Genomic DNA, 25,474 nt, shown 5'->3' with positions numbered 1-25,474 from the left:
ACACACACAGAGAGACAGGAGGACACACACACACACACAGAGACAGGAGGACACACACACACACACAGAGAGACAGGAGGACACACACACACACAGAGAGACAGGAGGACACACACACACACAGACAGGAGGACACACACACACAGAGGGACAGGAGGACACACACACACACACAGAGAGACAGGAGGACACACACACACACACACAGACAGGAGGACACACACACACACAGAGAGACAGGAGGACACACACACACACAGAGAGACAGGAGGACACACACACACACAGAGACAGGAGGACACACACACACACACAGACAGGAGGACACACACACACACACACAGACAGGAGGACACACACACACACACAGAGACAGGAGGACACACACACACACACACAGACAGGAGGACACACACACACAGAGAGACAGGAGGACACACACACACACAGAGAGACAGGAGGACACACACACACACAGACAGGAGGACACACACACACAGAGAGACAGGAGGACACACACACACACACAGAGAGACAGGAGGACACACACACACAGACAGACAGGAGGACACACACACACACAGAGAGACAGGAGGACACACACACACACAGAGACAGGAGGACACACACACACACACACAGAGACAGGAGGACACACACACACACAGAGACAGGAAGACACACACATACAGACAGAGACAGGAGGACACACACACAGAGAGAGACAGAGACAGGAGGACACACACATACAGAGAGACAGAGACAGGACACACACACACACACAGACAGGAGGAAACACACACACACACACACACACACAGACAGGAGGACACACACACAGAGAGAGACAGAGACAGGAGGACACACACATACAGAGAGACAGAGACAGGACACACACAGAGGCAAGCAGACAGGTACAAGCCCAATCGTTACATGAATAGTTCTACTCACAAAGCGAAACGCTTTATTGCTTTTAAACTTTATTCAGGCCAGCATGGGACATGACGGGCTGACAAAAGCAGGGTGCTAGCAAGCGCTCAGAGCAATACAGCTGGCTGGCCGAGACTATGTTACTGTGCAGGGCAACCGGGGGGTGTCCGCTGAGTGTTCATGGCTCATGCTTCAGAGCCGTGTACCAGTGGAAACCATGTTACGCGGTTGACAATTGTTTACTTAACTGAGACATTGTAACCATACACATAGATTTCATTAATAAAAAATGGTTCCATATGTTTCCATGGCCTGCAGATAAAGAATTAGAAATACTTGCATTATATTTTGTTTGTTTACGTTCAGTAAATTACAAGGGGTTTGAAGTACGTCAACTTCGTAACATGGGAACCAAAGTTTGTGACGTGGATTAGAACACTAACAATTATAGACAAAGAAGGCACAAATATAATAGGGCCTACTATGTTTTTTGGTGCACGTGTGTATCCTTATCTAACCGGAGTTTTACTGAAAAACGTTTGGAGAATACATTCAAGTTGTCATTTCATATACATTACGATCATTTAAAGAACTGAAAATGCATGTCACAAAATGGCACACCGCTCTGGAGAATAGCCCTCCAACTTGCTGACCGAGACTAGGTTACTGTGCGGGGCAGTCGGGGGTATCCACTGAGTGTTCGGGGTGACACCAGCACGTGTTGATTTCGTTGGTCTCCGTGTCCTTCCAGGCGTCGCTGGTCCCAGACTCTACAAAGGGCTGAAGGGGATAATCGGCGAGGAAGGATTCCATTATACCGAGAACCTTCTGCACTTGATCGGGTTTCTTATTCGCCAGGTTCTTCCTCTCTTCGGGGTCCTGGAGAGTAACGAGTACAGAGTCGAGGGTATAACCAACTGCTTTTAGACAGAGAATATTATCAAGAGAATAAATTAACCTCCCCATTAGTAAATAAGCCTATATAGTGCAAGGCCAGAACAACGCCATCCGTTCATCGGTAGCAAGTACACAATGACAGTGACATCAGAGATTCTCGATTGCTATTACCAAGAGAATAAATTAACCCCCCCATTAGTAATTACAGCCTATGTAGTGCAAGGCCAGAACAACGCCATCCGTTCATCGGTAGCAAGTACACAATGACAGTGACATCAGACATTCTCGATTGCTATTATGAAGAGAATAAATTAACCTCCCCATTAGTAAATACAGCCTATATAGTGCAAGGCCAGAACAACGCCTTCTGTTTATCGGTAGCAAGTACACAATGACAGTGACAGTATAAATTCTCGATTGCTGTTATCAAGAAAATTAATTAAAAAGAAAACTCGCCCAAGAAAGAACAGGAAGGTTCGAGATGCTAAGGGAGGCGACTCTTGCTTTGTTAACTATTACCCGGCAAGGATATTCTGCCATGCTCACAGAGTGAAGGGATGAAGTTAAATCAGCTGCTCAATGTTCTCGAACTTTCTCAAGGAAGGGAGGTAACACGTGTCATATGAACCAACATTGAAAGTCATCATTTTATGATGAGAATATAACAAACACACATCAACAAGAAAAAAATCAATTCTTGATTGCATGTGAATATAATTATTGCAACAAAATTGGTTTGGGGCTCTGCTAAAACACGGATAAATATCTGGACAAGTCTGTCGCCATGGAAACAATTGTTCACAAGGAAAGGAAAGTATATTTTAAACGTTAGATATCGACGTCGTCATGGAATTTTGGCGTAGCTCATTTTAAACAGCTTCACAGTAGAAGTTTTTTTATTTTTTTATTTACAAAGATTTATATCGCGCACGTATCTCACCACACAAGGCGACTCAAGGCGCATGTTACCTATTAATGCCGTGTGAGATGGAATTTTTTACACAATATATCACGCATTCACATCGGCCAGTAGATTGACTGCCTTTAGGCGCTGCATCCACCTTTCACGGCCTATTATTCCAGGTCACACGGGTATTTTGGTGGACATTTTTATCTACGCCTATACAGTTTTGCCAGGAAAGACCCTGTTGTCAATCGTGACATATTTAACGTGCATACCCCAATGTAGTGTACAGGAAGGGACCTCGGTTTATCGTCTCATCCGAAAGACTAGCACTTGAACCCACCACCCAGGTTAGGAAAGGGGGGAGAAAATTGCTAACGCCCTGACCCAGGGTCGAACTCGCAACCTCTCGCTTCCGAGCGCAAGTGCGTTACCACTCGGCCACCCAGAAGTCCCAAACAAATGATTTGTTAATACGAAATATTGTCATCATTTTCACGAGTTTTCATTCACAAACACCTGGTAAATAAATCTCATGTTCCCCATGCAATAACTCGAGGTGGTGAATGGGTTTGAGCTTTCATGTGAAACGTGGATTGTCAAAGTAAAAGCCAATCAGGCTGATTGTTTGATGTGTGGAACCATCGTGGCTTTGGATTTGTGTTTCCGAGGACAACGATTGTAAGCATTCACTCTCAAAGACCCAATCAATGTTGATAATTACCGCGGCGACTCATGGTCAATTTGCAACTTATCTCTGTAATCGCAAAATCCACAACGAAAAGTCATAAACACTTAAAAGAAAAGAAATATGCTCAACACTTACTGAATTCACAGGTATGATCGCAGCTCTGTACATTTTCAGACTGGAAGAAAAGCGTCAACAAGCTACGTTTGACGTCACATACAAGTTTGACGTGTTATCTCGTGCTACTGTGACGATGCTTTGTGGCCCGGAGTTGGATTCTAAAAATTCGTCTCCCTGTGGGTTATTGTGCATTTTGTTGCACAACCAAAATGATGACAAAAACGATGTTTAGTATCTTGTTGTCAGACCAGCACTTTGTTGTTGGTCCTCGGGGAGCTTATCGCCTTTTGTCTCATATTTATCAACCGCGGCCTTCGGCCTTGGTCGATAAAGATGAAACAAAAGACGATATGGTCCCCTTGGACCAACAAAAAAGCTGGTCTGTCAACAAGCTACCAAACAATTCTTATAATGTTTGTGTTTGTACCTGGTATGGATAGAAAGATACAAGAATGTATAATCATGTATTGTCCATCGTATTTTTAGGGAGTATTTTTCATCAAGAATGATTTACTTAGTCTAAAGCACAAACACGCCAAAAATTGAGTTACGCCATATATACTTAAAAATATTAAAAGGTTACGCCAAAATTCCAGGACGCCGACGATATATAAAGTTAAACTTGATGTCAAGGACGCCGACCTTGTCAAGGTTGTAGAGTTCGAAGTAGGAGAAGTTTTGGTTCCCCCTGATGTCCTCTACTGTGGCCACGCCGTCCTCCACCAGGTTGTAAGGGGGGTACCAACCCTGACTCTGACCGGGCCTCCCTCTGAAACCCACAGCGTTATGGCTTGACATAGTGTAAGTTTACATACAGTGGAAAAACACACACACACACACACACACACACGCACAAGCACTTACACACACACACGCACGCACACACACACGCGCGCGCACGCGCACATACACGCACGCACGCACATACGCAAGCACGCACACACGCACGCACGCACACACACACACAAAGACACACACACGAGAACACGCACACGCACACACACGCACGCGCGCAAGCACGCACGCACGCACGCACGCAAACACACACTCTCTCTCTCTCTCTCTCTCTCTCTCTCTCTCTCTCTCTCTCTCTCTCTCTCTCTCTCTCTCTCTCTCTCTCTCTCTTTCTCTCTCTCGCCGCAGATTGCAGGGGGGTACCAGCGCATCTTTTGCCCAGGCATCCCTCTGTAACCCACAGCGTTATAGCTTGGCATAGTGCAATGCGTTGGTTTACATACAGTGGGAACACACACACACACACACACACGCACGCACGCACACACACACACAGACATACGCACACACACACACACACACGTACACACACACACACACACATACACACACACATACTTGTTTTCCCCTCGTTATTGTGACCATTGGCCGGCCCCATCGTTGTTTTGACAGTGCCTGCTGAAGTGACCGTTTGACCAATAGATAAGAAATTCCACATCAAGCTTATTTAAATTGGCCAAAAGTGAATGTGCATAATTACACTCACATACACTCAATATTTCAATAAACTGAAACACCGCCTGCATTGTGTTGACAAAGATGATACACACGATACACACTTGTGTGTGAACGTTGTTTTGACCGGGGTATACATGTTTTCCCCTCGTTATTGTGACCATTGGCCGGTCCCATCGTTGTTTTGACAGTGCCTGCTGAAGTGACCGTTTGACCAATAGATAAGAAATTCCACATCAAGCTTATTTAAATTGGCCAAAAGTGAATGTGCATAATTACACTCACATACACTCAATATTTCAATAAACTGAAACACCGCCTGCATTGTGTTGACAAAGATGATACACACGATACACACTTGTGTGTGAACGTTGTTTTGACCGGGGTATACATGTTTTCCCCTCGTTATTGTGACTATTGGCCAGTTCCATCGTTGTTTTGACAGTGCCGGTTGAAATGACCGTTTGACCAATAGATAACAAAATTCCACATCAAGCTCATTTAAATTGGCCAAAAGTGAATGTGCATAATTACACTCACATACACTCAGTATTTCAATAAACTGAAACACCGCCTGCATTGTGTTGACAAAGATGATACACACTCGTGTGTGAACGTTGTTTTGACCGGGGTATACATGTTTTCCCCTCGTTATTGTGACTATTGGCCAGTTCCATCGTTGTTTTGACAGTGCCGGTTGAAATGACCGTTTGACCAATAGATAACAAAATTCCACATCAAGCTCATTTAAATTGGCCAAAAGTGAATGTGCATAATTACACTCACATACACTCAGTATTTCAATAAACTGAAACACCGCCTGCATTGTGTTGACAAAGATGATACACACGATACACACTCGTGTGTGAACGTTGTTTTGACCTGGGTATGCATTGTATTGACTTTCCGTGGTAGTGTGATATTGTATATATATGATATAAGGTAGTGTGCCTTTACATTTTAACTTGCTCCTTTCAAAACCTTCTATTGGCACTTAGACCAAAGAATCACAAAGTCTTTTTTTATGTGTACGAAACAGCTAAACAAAACGTGTAGCTTACTTTGCAGTGCATAATCATGAAGCTTTTTAAAATGAAGTTTAATTATCATATTTGAAGGTGGTGGATACTATAAGTGTTATCAGGGACCTATATTAGAATCAGTCTGTCAGTTACGTTTTTTTTTTCCTTCTTGTAATGAAAGGTATTTTTATGATGGCGCTCAGTTCCCTTGCGTTTGTTCATCGACATTTTAAGATACCTTCACATTTGAAATTGCATTTTATTTTATTTACTTTGACTTCCATTCATTTAATGATGGGCTTGTTTAGCATAATTGCTTTTGTATACACATGCATTTTACAGTCTGTGTGTTCAGTTGTAGAAACAATTTCTCTTCTTGAGACAATAATAGCTTTTTGTTAACTTTCGGAGTAAGGATTTGAATGATTTTCCCTGTGGCGATTATGTCCATGCAATCTGCAATCCTGTGATCACACATCCACATACAAACACAATCAGTCAAATCATAACAATAAGCATGTTTTGCAAAATAACGTTTGGTAGTTTTTATTCCTTTTCAATGGCATGCAACAAAACGGTGACATTTGCTTTTTGCAGACATTTAAAAAGCAGTGAATTTATACTGTTACAGCTTACAACCAGGCTATAACAGTGATTGAATGTTGCCCCAGTTGACAAAGGAACAGGAAATAGAATGCATGTACAACTTCTCGTCTCAAACTAAAATAAAGAAGAAAAACAAATCTGAATATCTTGTTAAAGAGAACAGAGAAAAAAAGTGTATTTTGTACCTTCAAAACCTCTTAAACAGCGCTTACATTAGATTTAAGAATTCAGTGAACTTAACGTATAACAACGATTGAATAACTCTGCCCAACATGACAAACAAAACAAGTCGCGTAAGGCGAAAATACAATATTTAGTCAAGTAGCTGTCGAACTCACAGAATGAAACTGAACGCAACGCAACGCAGCAAGACCGTATACTCGTAGCATCGTCACTCCACCGCCCGTGGCAAAGGCAGTGCACGTGGAATGGACAAGAAGAGCGGGGTATTCGTTGCGCTGAGAAGGATAGCACGCTTTTCTGTACCTCTCTTCGTTTTAACTTTCTGAGCGTGTTTTTAATCCAAACATATCATATCTATATATTTTTGGAATCAGGAACCGACAAGGAATAAGATGAAAGTGTTTTTAAATTGATTTCGGGGAAAAAAATTTGATAATAATTTTTATATATTTAATTTTCAGAGCTTGTTTTTAATCCGAATATAACATATTTATATGTTTTTGGAATCGGCAAGTGATGGAGAATAAGATAAACGTAAATTTGGATCGTTTTATAAATTTTTATTTTTTTTTACAATTTTCAGATTTTTAATGACCAAAGTCATTAATTAATTTTTAAGCCACCAAGCTGAAATGCAATACCGAACCCCGGGCTTCGTCGAAGAGTACTTGACGAAAATTTCAACCAATTTGGTTGAAAAATGAGGGCGTGACAGTGCCGCCTCAACTTTCACGAAAAGCCGGATATGACGTCATCAAAGACATTTATCAAAAAAATGAAAAAAACGTTCGGGGATTTCATACCCAGGAACTCTCATGTCAAATTTCATAAAGATCGGTCCAGTAGTTTAGTCTGAATCGCTCTACACACACACACAGACAGACGCACATACACCATACCCTCGTTTCGATTCCCCCTCGATGTTAAAATATTTAGTCAAAACTTGACTAAATATAAAAAGACAGATTTATTTCTCTCAAACAAAACCTTCAAACCTGTTGAAAAATAGGCTATTGCCTCCACCATCATTGTTCTGACCGCGCATAATAAACTGAACTTTTGACCAATGTCCAACAAAATTCAAATTAAGCTAAATCAAACACACTCTAAATAAATAATTAAATATGAAACTGCTCATGATTAAAAATAATGAAAACACATAATGCACACCCGGTGTATAACATTGTTCTGAAAGGAACAATACACGGCTTTGACTTTCTTTAAACTTATAAGTGGGCCTAATGCGTTCATGATAATAATGCAATATAACACAGTAAGGTAGTCTCGAGTCATATGATTACATATTTGTAACATGGAAAATAAACCAATGTTAAAATACTGTGAGGCATGAGAATTGGCATATAGATATATATATATATATATATATATATATATATACAGATTATTTAAAACACTCCACTGAATAGTCCACACAATCAAAACAACTAGCAGCATCTTTAGTAAGGTCTATGCTTTTTCAATTGCAACAAATGAAAAATATACTTTTGTTTCTAACAGAAAGTAAGAAAACTGCCAATTTATCCTTTGTATTATAGCTTCCAACAAACGTATAGCGACGATTGAATAATTTTGCCCCAGGTGACAAAGAAACATACAATAAAACTATTTTCCAACTTCTTGTCTCTCAAACAAAATTGAAAAAGCAAATCTTCAAACATCCTGTTAAAATAGGCCATTTGCCTCCACCATCGTTGTTTTGACAGCACATGCTGAAGTGACCTTTTGACCGATGCCCATGAAATACCAAATTAAGCTGATCTAAAGAGCCAAAAGTAAATGTACCATAAATACACTTTATATACACTCAAAATCTTTCTTTATTCTTTATTTCTTTATTTGGTGTTTAACGTCGTTTTCAACCACGCAGGTTATATCGCGACGGGGAAAGGGGGGGAGAAGGGATAGAGCACTTAAAATCGAAATCAATCATTACATGTGAAACACCACTATCATTGTGTTGACATTGAAATGTCACACACGATGACCCAGTGTTTATGATACGTTATGATTGTTTTGACTTTCCTACTAGCGGACCGTATGGTAGTTTGTGGTCACGATAATAAATAATAATGATCACACGATGACCCAGTGTTTATGATACGTTATGATTGTTTTGACTTTCCTACTAGCGGACCTTATGGTAGTTTGTGGTCACGATAATAAATAATAATGATAATAAAGTTAAAACGGCTATGCCTACGATGCCTTCGGGCCTTGTTTTTGGCCGATTTGAGCGAAATTGCTGTTATATATTGTTCAGCCAACCTTAATTAGAGCAATCCTTACCCTTGTTATCCCAAAGAAGTACTGTACGCCCCCCGCGGGTTAGGGGGAAGAATTTACCCGATGCTCCCCAGCATGTCGTAAGAGGCGACTAACGGATTCTGTTTCTCTCTCAATAAAATGTCACACACGATGACAAAGTGCATATGACACTTTGATTGTTTTGACTTTCCTAATAGCGGACCTTATCTTTACTTTATTTGGTGTTTAACGTCGTTTTCAACCGTTCAACGTTATATCGCGACGGGGAAAGGGGGGGGGGGGGGGGGATGATGGGATGATGGGATAGAGCCACTTGTTAATTGTTTCTTGTTCACAAAAGCACTACCAGAGCTGGACTCCAAGTTTAACATTGGCGAACGACAAGAAGAAGAAGACAAAAGCACTAATAAAAAAATTGCTCCAGGGGCTAGCAACGTAGTACAATATATGACCTTACTGGGAGAATGCAAGTTTCTAGTACAAAGGACTTAACATTTCTTACATACTGCTTGACTAAAATCTTTACAAACATTGACTATATTCTATACAAGAAACACTTAACAAGGGTAAAAGGAGAAACAGAATCCGTTAGTTGCCTCTTACGACATGCTGGGGAGCATCGGGTAAATTCTTCCCCCTAACCCGCGGGGGGGGGGGGGGGGGGGGGGGGGGGGGGGGGGGGGGGGGGGGGGGGGGGGGGGGGGGGGGGGGGGGGGGGGTAGCGGACCTTATGGTAGTCTGTGTTCATGATAATAAATAATGATAATACAGTTAAACAAGGGCAAAGCCACAAAGAATATGACTCACTTGCTTATATTTTGTTTTGTTTTGCTGATGTAATCACATGCATTTTATAAGTGTTCATAGGTTTCATAACCAAGACAAGTTTTTATCATGAAAGCTTCCATTATTTGAAAAGTTTTGAGTGTTCAATAGGTGGTCAGTTGTCAATACATATATAGCCTCGTTTTTGCTATGCAAATGAATTAAAAATAGCCAACTGCCTCCACCATCATTGTTTTGACCGCATATTAAACTGACCTTTGGATCAGTGCTAAGAAAGGTCACATCTAGCTTATTCAAAATGCCAAAAATGATTTGCATAAACACATACTAAATAAATCATTTAACATAAAACACAACCACCAGTGTGCTCATAGTCAAAATTAATAAAAACAAATAAAGATAAATGTGTAAATCATTGTCCAGTACAGCTCAAGACACAAACCTGCACTAGATATATATCCACTTAGTGGTAGTGATCAGCAACAACATTGGAAAGATGATCAGTAGCTGAAAAGCTGAACATTATTTAGTTTCGCTGATTTCTTTGCAAAGCAGTAATCCTGTTTCGTACATGTATAGTTCTTGACGTGTAGCCAGGTACGAATTATCAGAGTCTCTTCAGCCTGAAGGCACTTCTGGATATCCTCTTTTCTTGGCAGCACTTGCGTGGCGATATATTTTAACAAATGAGCCTCCACTGCCTTCACCTCCTCCTCCAACCACAGTCGACGTGGCTGGCTTGAACCTTTGTGGACACAGATATCACAAGACCTATTACCGGAGATACAAAGGTTAAATATGTTATCGGATTAAAACTTTATAAGGAACAATCATGCCAACTCAATATGAGCGCCGGGTAGTCTGGTGGTCTAGGCCGACAACTCGTGATCTCAGTGTCTCTATTTCGAATCTTGATTGGGCATGGACATTTATTTTCCCGAGTCAACATTTGTTCTGATTCTTCTTCGTGGCACTAAAGCTAGTACACTAAAACTGTCACATTTTCACTGTCAATCTTAGTGCTGCTTACATTTTGGTTGTTCAATGTAAGTTAGATATAGTACCTCCTCTTTTTTCCAATTCCTGGGACTCCCGTCCCCGCCTCTAATACACGGAAGTGTATGTGGGCGTAATCCATCAATTACAAAAGATTTCAAATCTAAATTAAAACCGGAATTACAGACCCTGTACACATTCATTTTCAAAGCATGGGACAGAAGCCACGAATGGGCATGAGAAGTGGCAGGTCAGTTAGCCATTGCACTTGTTAACTGATCCACTTATTTATTCATTTTTAAATAATTATACAATTTACTGCTTAGTTTTGAATCAAGAAAACTGAGCGACAGCAGAAGGCCATTTTGATATGTTAAAGCACGTACGGATTTGAACTGCTCTTTGACAAAATGCCGCTCCTAGTTAGATTAACAGTTAACTCGTTATGAACACAGACCTGTTTACATCCTGCATTAAAACCAGTCATAAAAACACTCTCCAGAAGCTACCTTTTTTTTTTGTGGACCGGCTCGTTCATTTTATTTAAAGATTTTCTTTAAAGTTTTTCAATTCAAAGAACTGTGATCTTTGCTATATTGGAGAAAGATTAATGGAGATCACTTTTAGACTCAAAAAGACTTTCAAATTCCGGCAACAGCACAAGTCACTGACCGTAGCAAGAGATAATGTCGAAGCACAGACATACTGGTCAAATAAACTCGATGCGAAGCAGGCTCATGTTTTGCCAAACACAATTTGTTTGTTTCCATGTTCATTTGTGTACTGCATTTTGTAAATAAACTAATGCTGCGTCTAACCTCGGGACACGTTCGCTTGGTTCGCGGACGAACGACTGCAGTGACTCATGACTGACTAGCTTTGTTGTTGCACTGATCTCAATTCGATCACCAAAATGCAAGTGATTCGCTCTTCTTAGACTTCGCCAGACACTGCCACTTGACTTGATAGTTTTGCCGATATTCCTGTACAACTTGAGCTTTTTTGGTTGGCATTTTGTCCCCAGAGAGATCGGCCTTACGCTTACGACCCATGTCGATCGGACCGAATGCACAAAAACCACGCGTTGACCGACAAATACCTTGTTTTTGCACATGCGCAGACAAGGCTGTTCCGGTCGGCCTTGAGCTAAAAGGGTTTCCGGGAAATCAAAATCCCGGTGACTACTAGTACTACAATTTCGACTTTAAATTTTCACACACGGAAATGGTTCTCGTGACCGGAATTTCCGGTAGATTTCCGTAATACCGGAATTTAGACCCTAAATCCGTAATAATTCCGGGAGGGTAAACAGGTCTGTGAACATACTCTATGTTTCCTTCCAAGTGCTTTAGAGAAGGGTATTACCGTACTCAAAAACACAATAACTATACGCTCCTAGTTAGATTAACAGTTAACACGTTATGAACAGGCTCTATTTTTCCTTCCAAGTGCTTCAGAGAAGGATATTACCTTACTCAAAAACACAATAACTATCTAGTTTACTGGTTTTGTTCTACTTTAAAGGAATAACTTTTGTGTGGATTGAGTCAGCTCCTTAAAGCTCAGTTCACAAAGAGAAAGAAGAGGTATAAATACAATGATTATGTTTCCACTCACTGTTGCGCGTTGCCTTTGATTTGAGCTTCTTTGGTTTGGAATGGCTCCACTGTTCAGGTAGGTACTCATTGTCAGTTGAACCTTGGGGAAAAAAAAAGATGATAGATTTTCTCAGCTGGCTTATCTTTATTTCAAATCATTTGATAGATTATGCAAAATAGCAAAAAAAGAACAACAGCTAAAAGACATATGCTTTTAAATATCAATTTCGTTGTCAAATAACTAAACACAAGAGTTTCCACTATGGAATGCGGCCATTCAACAACTAGGTAATGGGCGCTTAGTTAATCGTCCGTACATGACGCCAGCATTTCTTTCTTTCTTTATTTGGTGTTTAACGTCGTTTTCAACCACGAAGGTTATATCGCGACGAGGGAAAGGGGGAGATGAGATAGGGGAAAGGGTGGAGATGGGAGGGAGCCACTTGTTAAGTGTTTCTTGTTCACAAAAGCACTAATCAAAAAATTGCTCCAGGGGCTTGCAACGTAGTACAATATATGACCTTACTGGGAGAATGCAAGTTTCCAGTACAAAGGACTAAACATTTCTTACATACTGCTTGACTAAAATCTTTACAAACATTGACTATATTCTATACAAGAACCACTTAACAAGGGTTAAAGGAGAAACAGAATCCGTTAGTCGCCTCATACGACATGCGGGGTGCAGAGAAATAAGGATGTGGAAAAGAAGACTTTTGGTAAGTGAAATAAAGGTGATGGATCCAGTCAGGTAGAAATAAGACAACAAGAAAAGAATTGGAAAACTGCAGGGAATAGTAGGGAGAGTTTTCTTGGAAGGAAATATAGGTGAAAGGACTGGTAAGGCAGAAATAAGACAAAAGAAGAGAAGAAACAGAACCGTTAGTCGCCTCTTACGACATGCTGGGTAGCATCGGGTAAATTCTTTCTAGTCCCAACCAATATGGGACTCCCCCTAACCCGCGGGGGGGTGACGCCAGCATGTTTCTAAATTAATTTATATGCAATAAAGCTTACTTTCGTTAGATGACGCTGAAGGAGAAGTGATCTGTGTGAATACACTGCATCTTGTGTTCATCATTGCCACACCAACAGGAGAGAATGTCCAGGAGGAAGGGGGCTCGCCTGGGGACATAATAAAATTATAATTAATTATTTATTGTATTAATTATGTTATGTTCAAAATAAATAAACGTGTGTTCGGTGTTATGAGTGTACAGGAATGAACTATTCTTCAAAGGTACAAATACATTTCAGATGTAAGACAATCAAAATGCATCAACGAATGCAGTTCTACCCCTCATCCTTAACCCCCACCCACCCCCCAACATTGACGCCGTAAAAAAACACCTCCGACAAGCGTGTTGGACACAAACAACTCTGTGAGTTAAATTCAAGCTGTTCCCACTCAAACACAGGAACCCCCTGACCTTCATCCATCTCCAGTCGCGCCCCCATGGAAAATTGGTTGACTAAGGAGAAAGATATATACTGAACTGTTTGAGCATGCACTGCTGTCAGCAGCACACCGTTGAAACTTCCTTTGGATTTCTGGTGCTTCCTCATCATCAGCAGAATCTGACAAATACAAAAACATGAATAACCCTTGTGATATTACCTCATTTTTTGTTTGTTTGTTTGCTTAACGCCCAGCCGACCATGAAGGGCCATATCAGGGCGGTGCTGCTTTGACATATAACGTGCGCCACACACAAGACAGAAGTCGCAGCACAGGCTTCATGTCTCACCCAGTCACATTATTCTGACACCGGACCAACCAGTCCTAGCACTAACCCCATAATGCCAGACGCCAGGCGGAGCAGCCACTAGATTGCCAATTTTAAAGTCTTAGGTATGACCCGGCCGGGGTTCGAACCCACAACCTCCCGATCAAGGGGCGGACGCCTTACCACTAGGCCAACCGTGCCGGTCATATTACCTCATGCCAGGGTGACAAGTTTACACTAAATAAGTAAATGTATTCACTTTTACATGGAATGGCAGCTACAAATAAGAAATTAAATCTACTATGTTACTTTGTGGGAGTGAGGAGGGGGGGGGGGGGGGGGAGAGAGAAAGAAAAGTCATGTTTGCAACTACAAACTTAAGAGACTTTCAGACACTGAACAGCGACATCGCCATTCAAATATGTCCTGTCCCCACTCCAACACCATGTAGATGGGATGGATTCAGCCCATATTGTCCCTTACTGTCACCTACTGCAGTGGAGCGCTGCGGACTTAAATTAAGGGCCCCTCCTGTTTTTGAACACCAGGAGCTATCTAGTTTGCTGTTAGGTAGGCACCGGCTCATCTTTCCTGCTTCCTTACTTTCTTTTACTATCAACATTCTGTTCACAGTTGTTATTTCTGCCAAAGTGACCAATCGCATTTGTTTTTATCCGAAACTGGGAGTGCTTGCAGTACTGTAGTTGATAGCATGCGTACACAGAAGAAGAAGACTTACTGTCAGGTGCAGCTGTAGCAGGACAAGGTTGATGCATAGGCGGAGAGGGCTGGTTATGTGGCGGTGCCAAAGAGTCTTTTGTTGCGAACCTTCCTGATGCAGATCGTTCTGGAATAGGGCTGTGACCCTTTTCAACAAATTCTGTAAATAATAGTTACAATATGATAGAATAGATAAAATCCTAGATCGCAAGTACAAAAGTTTATGTAGTAAGTACCGTAGTATTAATGTTTGCTTTATTGTGTAATGCAAATTAATGTTTGCACAATATATCACATTGTAGTGTGCATTGAAGTATGAACGTTCTCAATTTAGATTTAAAACAAATACACTTAGTGTACACTACATTGGGGTGTGCACGTAAAAGATCCCACGATTGACAAAAGGGTCTTTCCTGGCAAAATTGTATAGGCATAGATAAAAATGTCCACCAAAATACCCGTGTGACTTGGAATAATAGGCCGTGAAAAGTAGGATATGCGCCGAAATGGCTGCGATCTGCTGGCCGATGTGAATGCGTGATGTATTGTGTAAAAAAATTCCATCTCACACGGCATAAATAAATCCCTGCGCCTTGAATAAAAATTGAAAAGAAAAAAAATCCCTGCGCTTAGAACTGTACCCACGGAATACGCGCGATATAAGCCTCATATTGATTGATTGAAATAAAATTGTATTGGTGGTTCAATGTCACTAGCCACAACAAAGGCGATACCAGAGAGAGGGAGACCGGGATTCAAACCTGTGACTATGAGAGTCAGAGGAACTATATGTAGTCCACGCTGTGTACCGAATGAGCCATCCCAGCCCCCCAATTTAGAAGAAGAAGAAGAGGCAGAAGAAGCAGAAGGAGAAGAAGATGAATTTAAGAATACAAAAAAAAGGTTATTACAATACTAGATTTAGAGATAGTCTAGCTGTGTTCATTTTGTGCAAAAAGAGCAAAGGAATTCATGTTTGTTTGTTTATTTGTTGCTTAACGTCCAGCCGACTACGCAGAGCCATATCAGGACGAGGAAGGGGGGGATGAAGGGGGCCACTTGTCAAGCGATTCCTGTTTACAAATGCACTAACCCATTACTTGTGTCCCAGCAGGCTTTAGTAAAACTAAATTAATACCTACTGGAAGATTACCAGTTTCCAGTATGTTAAAATAGGCTTAACCTATCTACTGCTGGACTTACATCAGAACACTAACAGATTAAACTATACATGAATCGCGAGACAAGCGGCAAGAGAAGAGATTTTTGGAAAAAATACAGGTGAATGAGCAAGAAGGCAGAAAAAAGAAAAGAATTCATGAAGAAAAAGAGAGCATGACAGGAAAGAGGAACCAAAAATCTACCTAACAGCAAACTAGAAAGCTCCTGCGGTTCCAAAAACAGGAGGGGCCTTTAATTTCATAACCGCAGTGCCCCACTGCGGGAAAAGGAATTCATGTTCAAAATGTCACACATACCTGCCTCCTCATCCGAGGTGATGGCTTCATCTTCAGCCACTTCCATCTCATCCAGGGTGCAGCGCTGGTGGTCTTGCAGCTTCCCCTTTTCAAGGGCAAGGAGTAATTTGCTGACTTTGGCCAACTGCATCATGTCTGATGGGAGGCGGTAGTACTCGCGGTGTCCCATAAACTGAGCAAGGGCATCCAGCTCGTTGTCCTTCAAACTGACTATCTGGGACAGAGTAGCAACCTGCTTTCGAAGTGAAGTAGATGTGATGAACTGTGGCTCTGCCAACTGCGCTGATGTCACAAACTTTCGAAGCGTGTCAGATCCCCGAATGTGCCCCTCCGACTGAAAGAATGAGCAAGAAAACACAAATTTGTTGGAGCCGCTGACACCAGCATCATCCCTTTTTTGCACAAGCAGTTCCACAGCTGCTTTCACCTGTGCAGTCATGAGAATTGGGACAATTCGGCCACGTTTTCCGATTATCTCAATCCTGGTCAGCTTGTTACATAGGATTTTTTCAAATGTGCTAAGTGATTTGAAGACATCTTTCACACAGTCACAGCACCGTCGGAGGATGCCATTTTGGATGCGTCGTAAGCGAGACTGAGCTTCGACAACATTATTATGCAGTCCGCCGATACCGACAAATAGCCTACCTGGAAGCTTTCGTGGGCACAGAAAATGAGCCAGAGGACTTCGCTGATACTGCCTGGCGCACTTCAGTTCCTGCCATCATTCAGAATTGCCAAATCGAACAATCAAAAAGAGTACGACTGAGGAAGTAACTGGGACATTCTTCGCTGTTCCTTCCAACTGGCAACTCAACTGAACTTGTTAGCCTTTGTTGGTGATCTGTTTCGACCGTATATTTTTGTTCTTTTTTCATTATAAATGCCTTATTTTGTCTGAGAAAAAGAACCAGTTGCTGAAAAAGAATGCACAACTCTGATGCATGTTTTTCAGAGGCAAAAGAACATAGACTGCAGATAGCAAACATATTTCATTGCCTTGGTCATCACAGGAAACTCACAAGTAATGCAGGTCAAACATTTAACAAATCAAATCGCAAAAACAAAATATCTTCAGACAGGGCAACAAATAATCTACTCTATAAAAACTCACCATTTGGGAGTCAACTGAGTGATGGCTGCTTATAGAGTCCTCTGTCACAAGCGCCTGTGGTTCGAAGCTGCAGTCAACTGTAGGAAAGACAGACAGAAAGCGCCTGTGGTTGCATGATGCTTGGGACTTAACCTGTTTTTGAGCTTCATATTTCCCCTTTACGTTGGTTTACAGTTAGAACAGTCTAGTTAACTGTTTTCATATTTGTGTATAATAAATTTGATATGGGAGATTTTACTTCATTCGTACTGAAGCTTGCGTAGAGTCCAGCTAGATCAGCTGTAAGTCCTATTTCATAGACTGGACTGGAGAAAGGCATTATGGTTTGTCTATACATGCGACTCAGTTGCAGTCGCCCTCTTGTTCCTGAATCAAGCTGAAGCCAAATACTGGTTGAACGTCCGTATATATATGTATCGTCTATCGTCAGACTACATCGTCTGTCTTCCGTCTATCTTCCATCTACCGTCTGTCTTCCGTCTATTGTATGTCTTCCGTCTGTCTTCCATCTATTGTCTGTCTTCCGTCTATTGTCTGTCTTCCATCTATTGTCTGTCTTCTGTCTATTGTCTGTCTTCCGTCTATCTTCTATCTATCGTCTGTCTTCCATCTATCGTCTGTCTTCCGTCTATTGTCTGTCTTCCGTCTATCTTCCGTCTATTGTCTGTCTTCCATCTATCGTCTGTCTTCCGTCTATCGTCTGTCTTCCGTCTATTGTCTGTCTTCGATCTACCATCTGTCTTCCAACTATTGTCTGTCTTCCATCTATCTTCTGTCTATTGTCTGTCTTCCGTCTATTGTCTGTCTTCCGTCTATCATCAGACTACATCCCAAGAATTCAGCATTTTCTCTAGTGGGTCCTCTATTTTCTCTGTTAACTGTGGGTCAGTCCATTCATCAGATTGGGATCTGCATATATATGAGCGTTGCATAGGCAAAGGCAATATTGCCGATTCATTACAAAGCACTGGAAAGACCGTCTGCTAGACTGCAGCTACTAGTTTTGCAAGGTGTGTTGCAGGAATTGAATTTTTACCAGGGATGTATTTCATAGACGGCAAGAATTTAGTTTTTGTACAAACTATATCGTCTGTCGACCAGTAACAGAAGCAAACCTGACCAGGTATGTGCATGCAAGCACTTAATTCATCCACGGTGATGAAACAGGAAGCATGCTTTATTGTTGTAAATATATATATAGGATATTGAGCAGCTTCCGTTGACATATATGGCCTTATGACCGAAATAGGTCCATGTACATGTGAGACTATCAAATCATAACCCTGAATTCTCCAATGTGTATCAGAATAGCAATTTAACTACATATCTTAGTCATAACTAAACTGTGTTAACTGTAGTGTGATCACCCCTCCAGAAGTATTGCATAACAGTTAGTTAGTCAGGGGTTCCACTGGGTTTTTGCTTTTTGCGTTTGCATACACAACATGACTGAAAAAATGCGTATGAGCCGGGGAAAACGCGTACCATTACAAACTTAATTGGGGGAAAAAACGCGAAGGAGAAGTGTGTTTTTCTCACTACGATTGAGAAGACATGCAGTGTTGGCGTTAACCGGTAATTACCGGTATTTTACCGGTTGAAACGAAAAAATCCCGGAACAAAATTGGCTGCCGTTGATTTTTAGAACTACCGGTCTTTTTTCGCTGGCAAAACTATAAAACCAGTACTCTGAGCTGGATTCTAACTGGTTCCAATGACCAGCCTACCGTTTTTTTCTGGACTGTTTGCTTCATAAAAGTTTGCGTACCGGTTTGAAAAAAGTACTAGCGCCATCACTGGACATGATGATGATAGGTAACTAAAAGAAGTCCCTTCATCAGATTCTGTTCTTTCACTTTCCGACGACAGATCGGTCTGTTTGCGTTTTGCAGTGGCTCTGTACAGGTAATAGGCCTCTAAGCGAGGAACTGAACTATTTGCATGGCGCTAAATGGAAGATATTTCAGCCTGAAAAACAATCACTGTGGGTCAGTCCGATGTAATCAGAGTAGACCCGGACACCCCTGGCCTGTAAACTGAATCGGCAGTGCACCAAACTAATGGCATGTGTGATAAGGCAGACCATTGTTTTGCTGAACACAGCAGGATCAATTATTTATTCTGTGACTCATGACCCCCCCCCCCCCCCCCCCCCCAAAGAAATGTAATGCAATCTTCCTCTTCGGTAGAGCTGGTCATTCATAAGGCTATCGCCGGTGGCAGTGACCTAAGGAATAAAGATTCAATTCGGTAGAGCACTGGTACTATGGCCTCTGGCGATAAGTACACGAGTGTTAACAGTGATGAACAAGGCGGGTGGGGAGAATCAGAGGTGGGAGTTCAGGTGCTCTCTTCGTGGCTATTTAGTGTTTTGAGTGCAATTGTAATTTTGCGTGACAAAATGCAACATGTCGGTGAAAATGTGTACGGAGGCTGAAAACTGCGTATACTTTTGTGTGTGCAATAAGTGGAACCCCTGAGTTAGTTCCTTACTTTCTGGTTAAATCTTGCCTTTCAACAAAATAAAAATGGGATTACATTGTACCTGGATGATTGCTGGTGTCATCTGGCAATGGTATGGCAGGTAGACTCTTAGCCAGTGCAGCCTGCACCATTCTTTGGCCGTATGAGAAATGTGGGAAGTACTCCCTTGTTTTAAATCTCTGGCCTCGGCCTCCTGGTTCCACTAGTGACATAATAGAACATTTTATTAGTAAATTTTCATTTGATTAATAATATCATCCTACATGTATACGTGAGAGAGACACTCGTGAGATAATAATCGTTCAAATCACACGTGTGTATATCATGTAAATGAGGTCATGTCAAGCAAGTCTGGCAGGGACCTGTTTTTCCACTGCTTATGATGCCAAAGTCACCGAGACAAACGTCATTATAGAAGAAAAAAGATTGCGCTCGCTAATTACCTTCGATGAATTTTTAGAACTAACACGTCAAGCCACACTTTCAGAGTGACGTTTCTTTGCTTTGACGTAATAGATTGCACGAGGCTTTAGAAGAGATCGAGGTTCCAAAACAAGCGTCTTCAATTTAGCTGCCTCGACTGCAGGACATTTTCAGTAAAATACACGTAAGTACAGTATGTAGGATAAACAGAATACTACATGGCTTGCTGTTTTGTACCAGATTTACACTCGTTGCTTTTTAAAATAGTGAATAGCTCGCTTTCGCTCGCAGTTCAATATTTAAAAAAACAACTCATGAAAATCTGGTACGACACAGCAAGCCATACATAGTATTCTCTATTTATACTTCCCTAACTCACATAAAAGCATGTGTACATTTTTAATTGAGAAGCATTGTCATTCAGGTGTGTCTGATCCAAAGGAGTTGGACTTGGAGTATGATGAGAATGCATTATGTCTTACCACTGACGAGTCTCTGTCAGATGATGAATTGTATGATGCCGAAGAAGGCAGTGAGTTTTCTGACACTGTGACAGTGACATTGCGTCAAAGATGGTAGTGGTCGAGGGGGACCATGGGTTGAATGTCGAGGAGAGAAAAGAAAAAGAGAGCCTATACACTGTTCAATTAGCGGCTATGCTAATTATTTTGTCTGTAATGAACTTAAGTTGATGAGTTTGGAGGAGATACAAAGTACCCGAGCTACTGTAACCGGACTGCCTGGTCTCTGGGAAGAGACAGGGATAAACCATGCACGGAAAAAGTACATCATAGGTTTGAGGGGAAGCAGTAATGTCGTGGACAGGAGAAGAAAACAGAACAAAAAGAGGATGAAGAGAAAAAAAGAGGAACAAAAACGTGTGCGTGTGTATGGGTAAAGTAAAACACAAACAGTAGTTGGTTTTTTTTCAACAGACGGATTTCGTCCCCAGAACGGAAGAATGGCTCCAATACATGATAAGTCCAAAGTCAGTCCAGCTTCGCCCGGTCAAATAACTCTTCACGTCCTGAACACATTTCCCTATTGCTAAGCCTCAGTACCGTAAGGATTTGATGAAAATGACCAGAAAGTGGGTATCTGTGTGTGTCAGACATGACATTTATGGGTTTTATGTTATAAAACATGTATGTAAAGTATACACGTATAATACATGTATGTATTATCATTATGAGTAGTTAATTAATGAAGAAATCATACTGTCATTTTAATTTGTAACTAGTATGCATTAAATTGACAGAAGAAGACTCATCGTGTAAAAAGCAGAATTAATGATTCGCATGCCTGTTGGACCATGATTATGGGGGAGCCGAGTCTCCACTCACTCACGTGCAACAGGTGAAAAGCATGAACATATTTGACGATGCACAGAGCAGAGAGCGACGTGATCGAGTAACCGGACTTTACGGCCACGCCAGGAAGTCGCCGCGTCGGCTGGGTGATGGTGGAACAAAGAGATGAAACTTTCTTTCTTTATTTGGTGTTTAACGTCGTTTTCAACCACGAAGGTTATATCGCGACGGGGGAGATGAAACTAAACTACATTAAGCTTACAATTTCAATGTCAAGCGATTGTCTGCTTCGAGTCCCAGCACTTGTTCTGCCCCTAATTCGTCGATAATATCCCCAAATTTGTCTTTACTGACTGTATCAGCATCACCAGAGATGGTCCCAAAATCTCCGTGAAAAAAAAATCAATACAAATCCATTGCAAACTACCAAAACGTTCACCAAACGAACGAACCGCGGAGCAGCTATGTGCTTGTTTACAAAGGAAGTGACCTAAATGTGGTTTTCAAGCACAGAGAGCGCTTCCGTCCTGTGAGGTCATTCCTAAGTATAGTAACAAAGTCGTGCGGTACAGGACGTGAAGAGTTTTTAATTAAATAAATCGAATTAAAAAAAAAATATAGTCGCACCGTGACTGACTTATTCGGTCTCCCTAATTCAACAGCTACTAGGCCTAAGGCGAGATTGAAATTTGAACATTGGAGCTAGATCTCAACCCGCCTCAGGCTCCTACACATAAATTCAGCAAACAAGCACAGACTGACACAAACAAAACATAGTTATATAAATACTGATAAAATCAGTGCTATTCGATCGCTTGTACGCACAGCTAATCTCAGAATCTTTCGGAAGTTAAAAAACCAACATGCATCGTGCCTTCTCAGTATAAGAGTATTTAGATCTGTGCACCACTCACCATAATTTGTTTTAATGTATAAGACTCTTGCATAGTAACCTGTACCAACAACTTGATAAGCCATTGATAATTAATGACTGATCAAGTTCTTGTTAATGTCACTGTCACTGGATTGTGAGCTCTAAATTCCAAAAAACGAGGTTAGCCATTTTGGAATGTCAGAGCCATGTGGCAACAGACCTGAAAGATAAAGTTGAAGGCGCGTCACTATTTCAAAAACAACTCAGTCAACTGTCTTTTCGTCTAAAATGGACAACAAAGTACTATAAATATAATACACACCTGTGTCTGTGGTAATGTAGCGGCTGCGGCGTTCACCCCGCGTGTCGGCGTCAGCCATCGTGTCAAATCACGGTTTCACGCGGCAATCCGCTCTCTCTCGCTCTCTCTCTCAATGTTGTCGCCAGGGGAACCCAAAAAACTACAGTTCTTGTTTTGACCGCAAAACACTAGCCCAACACACTCGCCACACACTCAACCCTGACAAAATTATCATAGTTTGGACAGAACCAATAAAATCAAATCCTTGTGTCACATGGTATATCTTAGGGCGGGAAGCTCGAAAATCGAGGCATCCGTTGTTGTGACGTCAAAACAACGGGGTGCGTCAAAACAATTCGGCTCCATTTTCGGGCCAAAGTCAAAACGACGCGGTCTTAACAAGAACACACACACACACACACACACACACACACGCAAAACACACACACTCTCTATCTCTCTCTCTCTCTCTCTCTCTCTCTCTCTCTCTCTCTCTCTCTCTCTCTCTCTCGCCGCATGGTGTAAAAGGGTACCAGCCCATCTTTTGCCCGGGCTTCCCCCTGTAACCCACAGCGTTACGGCTTGTCATAGTGCACACACATTCCCCCCTCCCCCTCCCCACACACACACACACACTCTCTCTCTCTATCTCTCTCGTCCTTGTTCTCACTTCTCTTAGCTCTCCCCCTATATCTTTCTCCCCCTCTCTGTCTGTCTGTCCGTCATTCTGTCTGTCTATCTCTCTCTCCTATCGCTTGATCTTTGTCGATCTGTCCGTCATTCTGTCTGTCTATCTCTCTCTCCTATCGCTTGATCTTTGTCGATCTGTCCGTCATTCTGTCTGTCTGTCTATCTCTCTCTCCTATCGCTTGATCTTTGTCGATCTGTCCGTCATTCTGTCTGTCTATCTCTCTCTCTCTCCTATCGCTTGATCTTTGTCGATCTGTCCGTCATTCTGTCTGTCTATCTCTCTCTCTCTCCTATCGCTTGATCTTTGTCGATCTGTCCGTCATTCTGTCTGTCTATCTCTCTCTCTCTCCTATCGCTTGATCTTTGTCGATCTGTCCGTCATTCTGTCTGTCTATCTCTCTCTCTCTCCTATCGCTTGATCTTTGTCGATCTGTCCGTCATTCTGTCTGTCTATCTCTCTCTCTCTCCTATCGCTTGATCTTTGTCGATCTGTCCGTCATTCTGTCTGTCTATCTCTCTCTCTCTCCTATCGCTTGATCTTTGTCGATCTGTCCGTCATTCTGTCTGTCTATCTCTCTCTCCTATCGCTTGATCTTTGTCGATCTGTCCGTCATTCTGTCTGTCTATCTCTCTCTCCTATCGCTTGATCTTTGTCGATCTGTCCGTCATTCTGTCTGTCTATCTCTCTCTCTCTCCTATCGCTTGATCTTTGTCGATCTGTCCGTCATTCTGTCTGTCTATCTCTCTCTCCTATCGCTTGATCTTTGTCGATCTGTCCGTCATTCTGTCTGTCTCTCTCTCTCTCCTATCGCTTGATCTTTGTCGATCTGTCCGTCATTCTGTCTGTCTATCTCTCTCTCTCTCCTATCGCTTGATCTTTGTCGATCTGTCCGTCATTCTGTCTGTCTATCTCTCTCTCTCTCCTATCGCTTGATCTTTGTCGATCTGTCCGTCATTCTGTCTGTCTATCTCTCTCTCTCTCCTATCGCTTGATCTTTGTCGATCTGTCCGTCATTCTGTCTGTCTATCTCTCTCTCTCTCCTATCGCTTGATCTTTGTCGATCTGTCCGTCATTCTGTCTGTCTATCTCTCTCTCCTATCGCTTGATCTTTGTCGATCTGTCCGTCATTCTGTCTGTCTATCTCTCTCTCCTATCGCTTGATCTTTGTCGATCTGTCCGTCATTCTGTCTGTCTATCTCTCTCTCTCTCCTATCGCTTGATCTTTGTCGATCTGTCCGTCATTCTGTCTGTCTATCTCTCTCTCCTATCGCTTGATTTTTGTCGATCTGTCCGTCATTCTGTCTGTCTATCTCTCTCTCCTATCGCTTGATCTTTGTCGATCTGTCCGTCATTCTGTCTGTCTATCTCTCTCTCCTATCGCTTGATTTTTGTCGATCTGTCCGTCATTCTGTCTGTCTATCTCTCTCTCCTATCGCTTGATCTTTGTCGATCTGTCCGTCATTCTGTCTGTCTATCTCTCTCTCCTATCGCTTGATCTTTGTCGATCTGTCCGTCATTCTGTCTGTCTCTCTCTCTCTCCTATCGCTTGATCTTTGTCGATCTGTCCGTCATTCTGTCTGTCTATCTCTCTCTCCTATCGCTTGATCTTTGTCGATCTGTCCGTCTGTATAATTATGTGAAAAATGCTCGTTTGTATTGCTTATGCCACTACCCTCGTGAAACAAAATGGTTTGGTTTGATTTGATTTGATTTGATTTGATTTGATTTATTTTGAATTGAATTGATTTGTGTGTGAATGCACTCACTGGATGAGTTTCCATTGCTTGAAGCGGTAGGCACGGTGGTTGAACTTGTAGTAGTCGTCGTACGTGTAGAGGAATTCATTGCGGCGACTGTCCTCAAAGT

The 25,474-nt window shown here is 41.9% G+C and overlaps 2 protein-coding genes across 7 annotated transcripts in view; both read right to left on the bottom strand.

The window, feature by feature from the left end:
• Window positions 1-962: 962 nt before the first annotated feature.
• Window positions 963-25,474, bottom strand: part of LOC138949723 (arylsulfatase J-like) — a 60,960-nt gene continuing 36,448 nt past the window's right edge. For both annotated transcript variants that reach the window (XM_070321519.1, XM_070321518.1), the window contains exons 6-8: window positions 25,375-25,474; window positions 4,182-4,308; window positions 963-1,809 (exon numbers count right to left, since the gene is read on the bottom strand). The exon at window positions 25,375-25,474 is cut by the window's right edge and continues 44 nt beyond it. In XM_070321519.1, the coding sequence (XP_070177620.1) occupies window positions 1,594-1,809; window positions 4,182-4,308; window positions 25,375-25,474 (443 nt within the window). In that variant the 3' untranslated portion in view covers window positions 963-1,593. The remainder of the gene's footprint in view (window positions 1,810-4,181; window positions 4,309-25,374) is intronic.
• LOC138949733 (uncharacterized) lies at window positions 7,769-23,331 on the bottom strand. Of its 5 annotated transcripts, none has more exons than XM_070321535.1 (9): window positions 22,939-23,328; window positions 20,071-20,211; window positions 17,526-17,602; window positions 16,412-16,745; window positions 14,953-15,093; window positions 13,984-14,064; window positions 13,504-13,611; window positions 12,506-12,586; window positions 7,769-10,637 (listed from the first exon to the last, which is right to left on the bottom strand). In XM_070321535.1, the coding sequence occupies exons 1-9, from the start codon at window positions 22,994-22,996 to the stop codon at window positions 10,393-10,395; spliced, it is 1,266 nt and encodes a 421-aa protein (XP_070177636.1). In that variant the 5' UTR covers window positions 22,997-23,328; the 3' UTR covers window positions 7,769-10,392. The 5 variants fall into 5 exon arrangements, with proteins under 5 accessions (XP_070177636.1, XP_070177638.1, XP_070177639.1 ...); XM_070321537.1 differs by lacking the exon at window positions 22,939-23,328 and adding an exon at window positions 22,005-22,254; XM_070321538.1 differs by lacking the exon at window positions 22,939-23,328 and adding an exon at window positions 21,780-21,994.

Source organism: Littorina saxatilis, linkage group LG16 (assembly GCF_037325665.1).
Source record: "Littorina saxatilis isolate snail1 linkage group LG16, US_GU_Lsax_2.0, whole genome shotgun sequence".
NCBI classification, from domain to species: Eukaryota; Metazoa; Mollusca; class Gastropoda; order Littorinimorpha; family Littorinidae; genus Littorina; species Littorina saxatilis.
The sequence above is the reverse complement of the archived record's forward strand: the minus strand, read 5'-3'. Positions and strand labels throughout refer to the sequence as shown.

Bases quoted from the DNA above. Each gene is read 5' to 3' on its own strand.
- LOC138949733 (XM_070321535.1), bottom strand. From the start codon at position 22,996: ATGGCTGACGCCGACACGCGGGGTGAACGCCGCAGCCGCTACATTACC. The intron at 14,065-14,952 runs GTAAGTCTTCTT...TGTATTTGTCAG, and splicing joins TGCTACAGCTGCACCTGACA to ATTCTGCTGATGATGAGGAA. The intron at 12,587-13,503 runs GTAAGCTTTATT...TTTTTCCCCAAG, and splicing joins TTCAGCGTCATCTAACGAAA to GTTCAACTGACAATGAGTAC.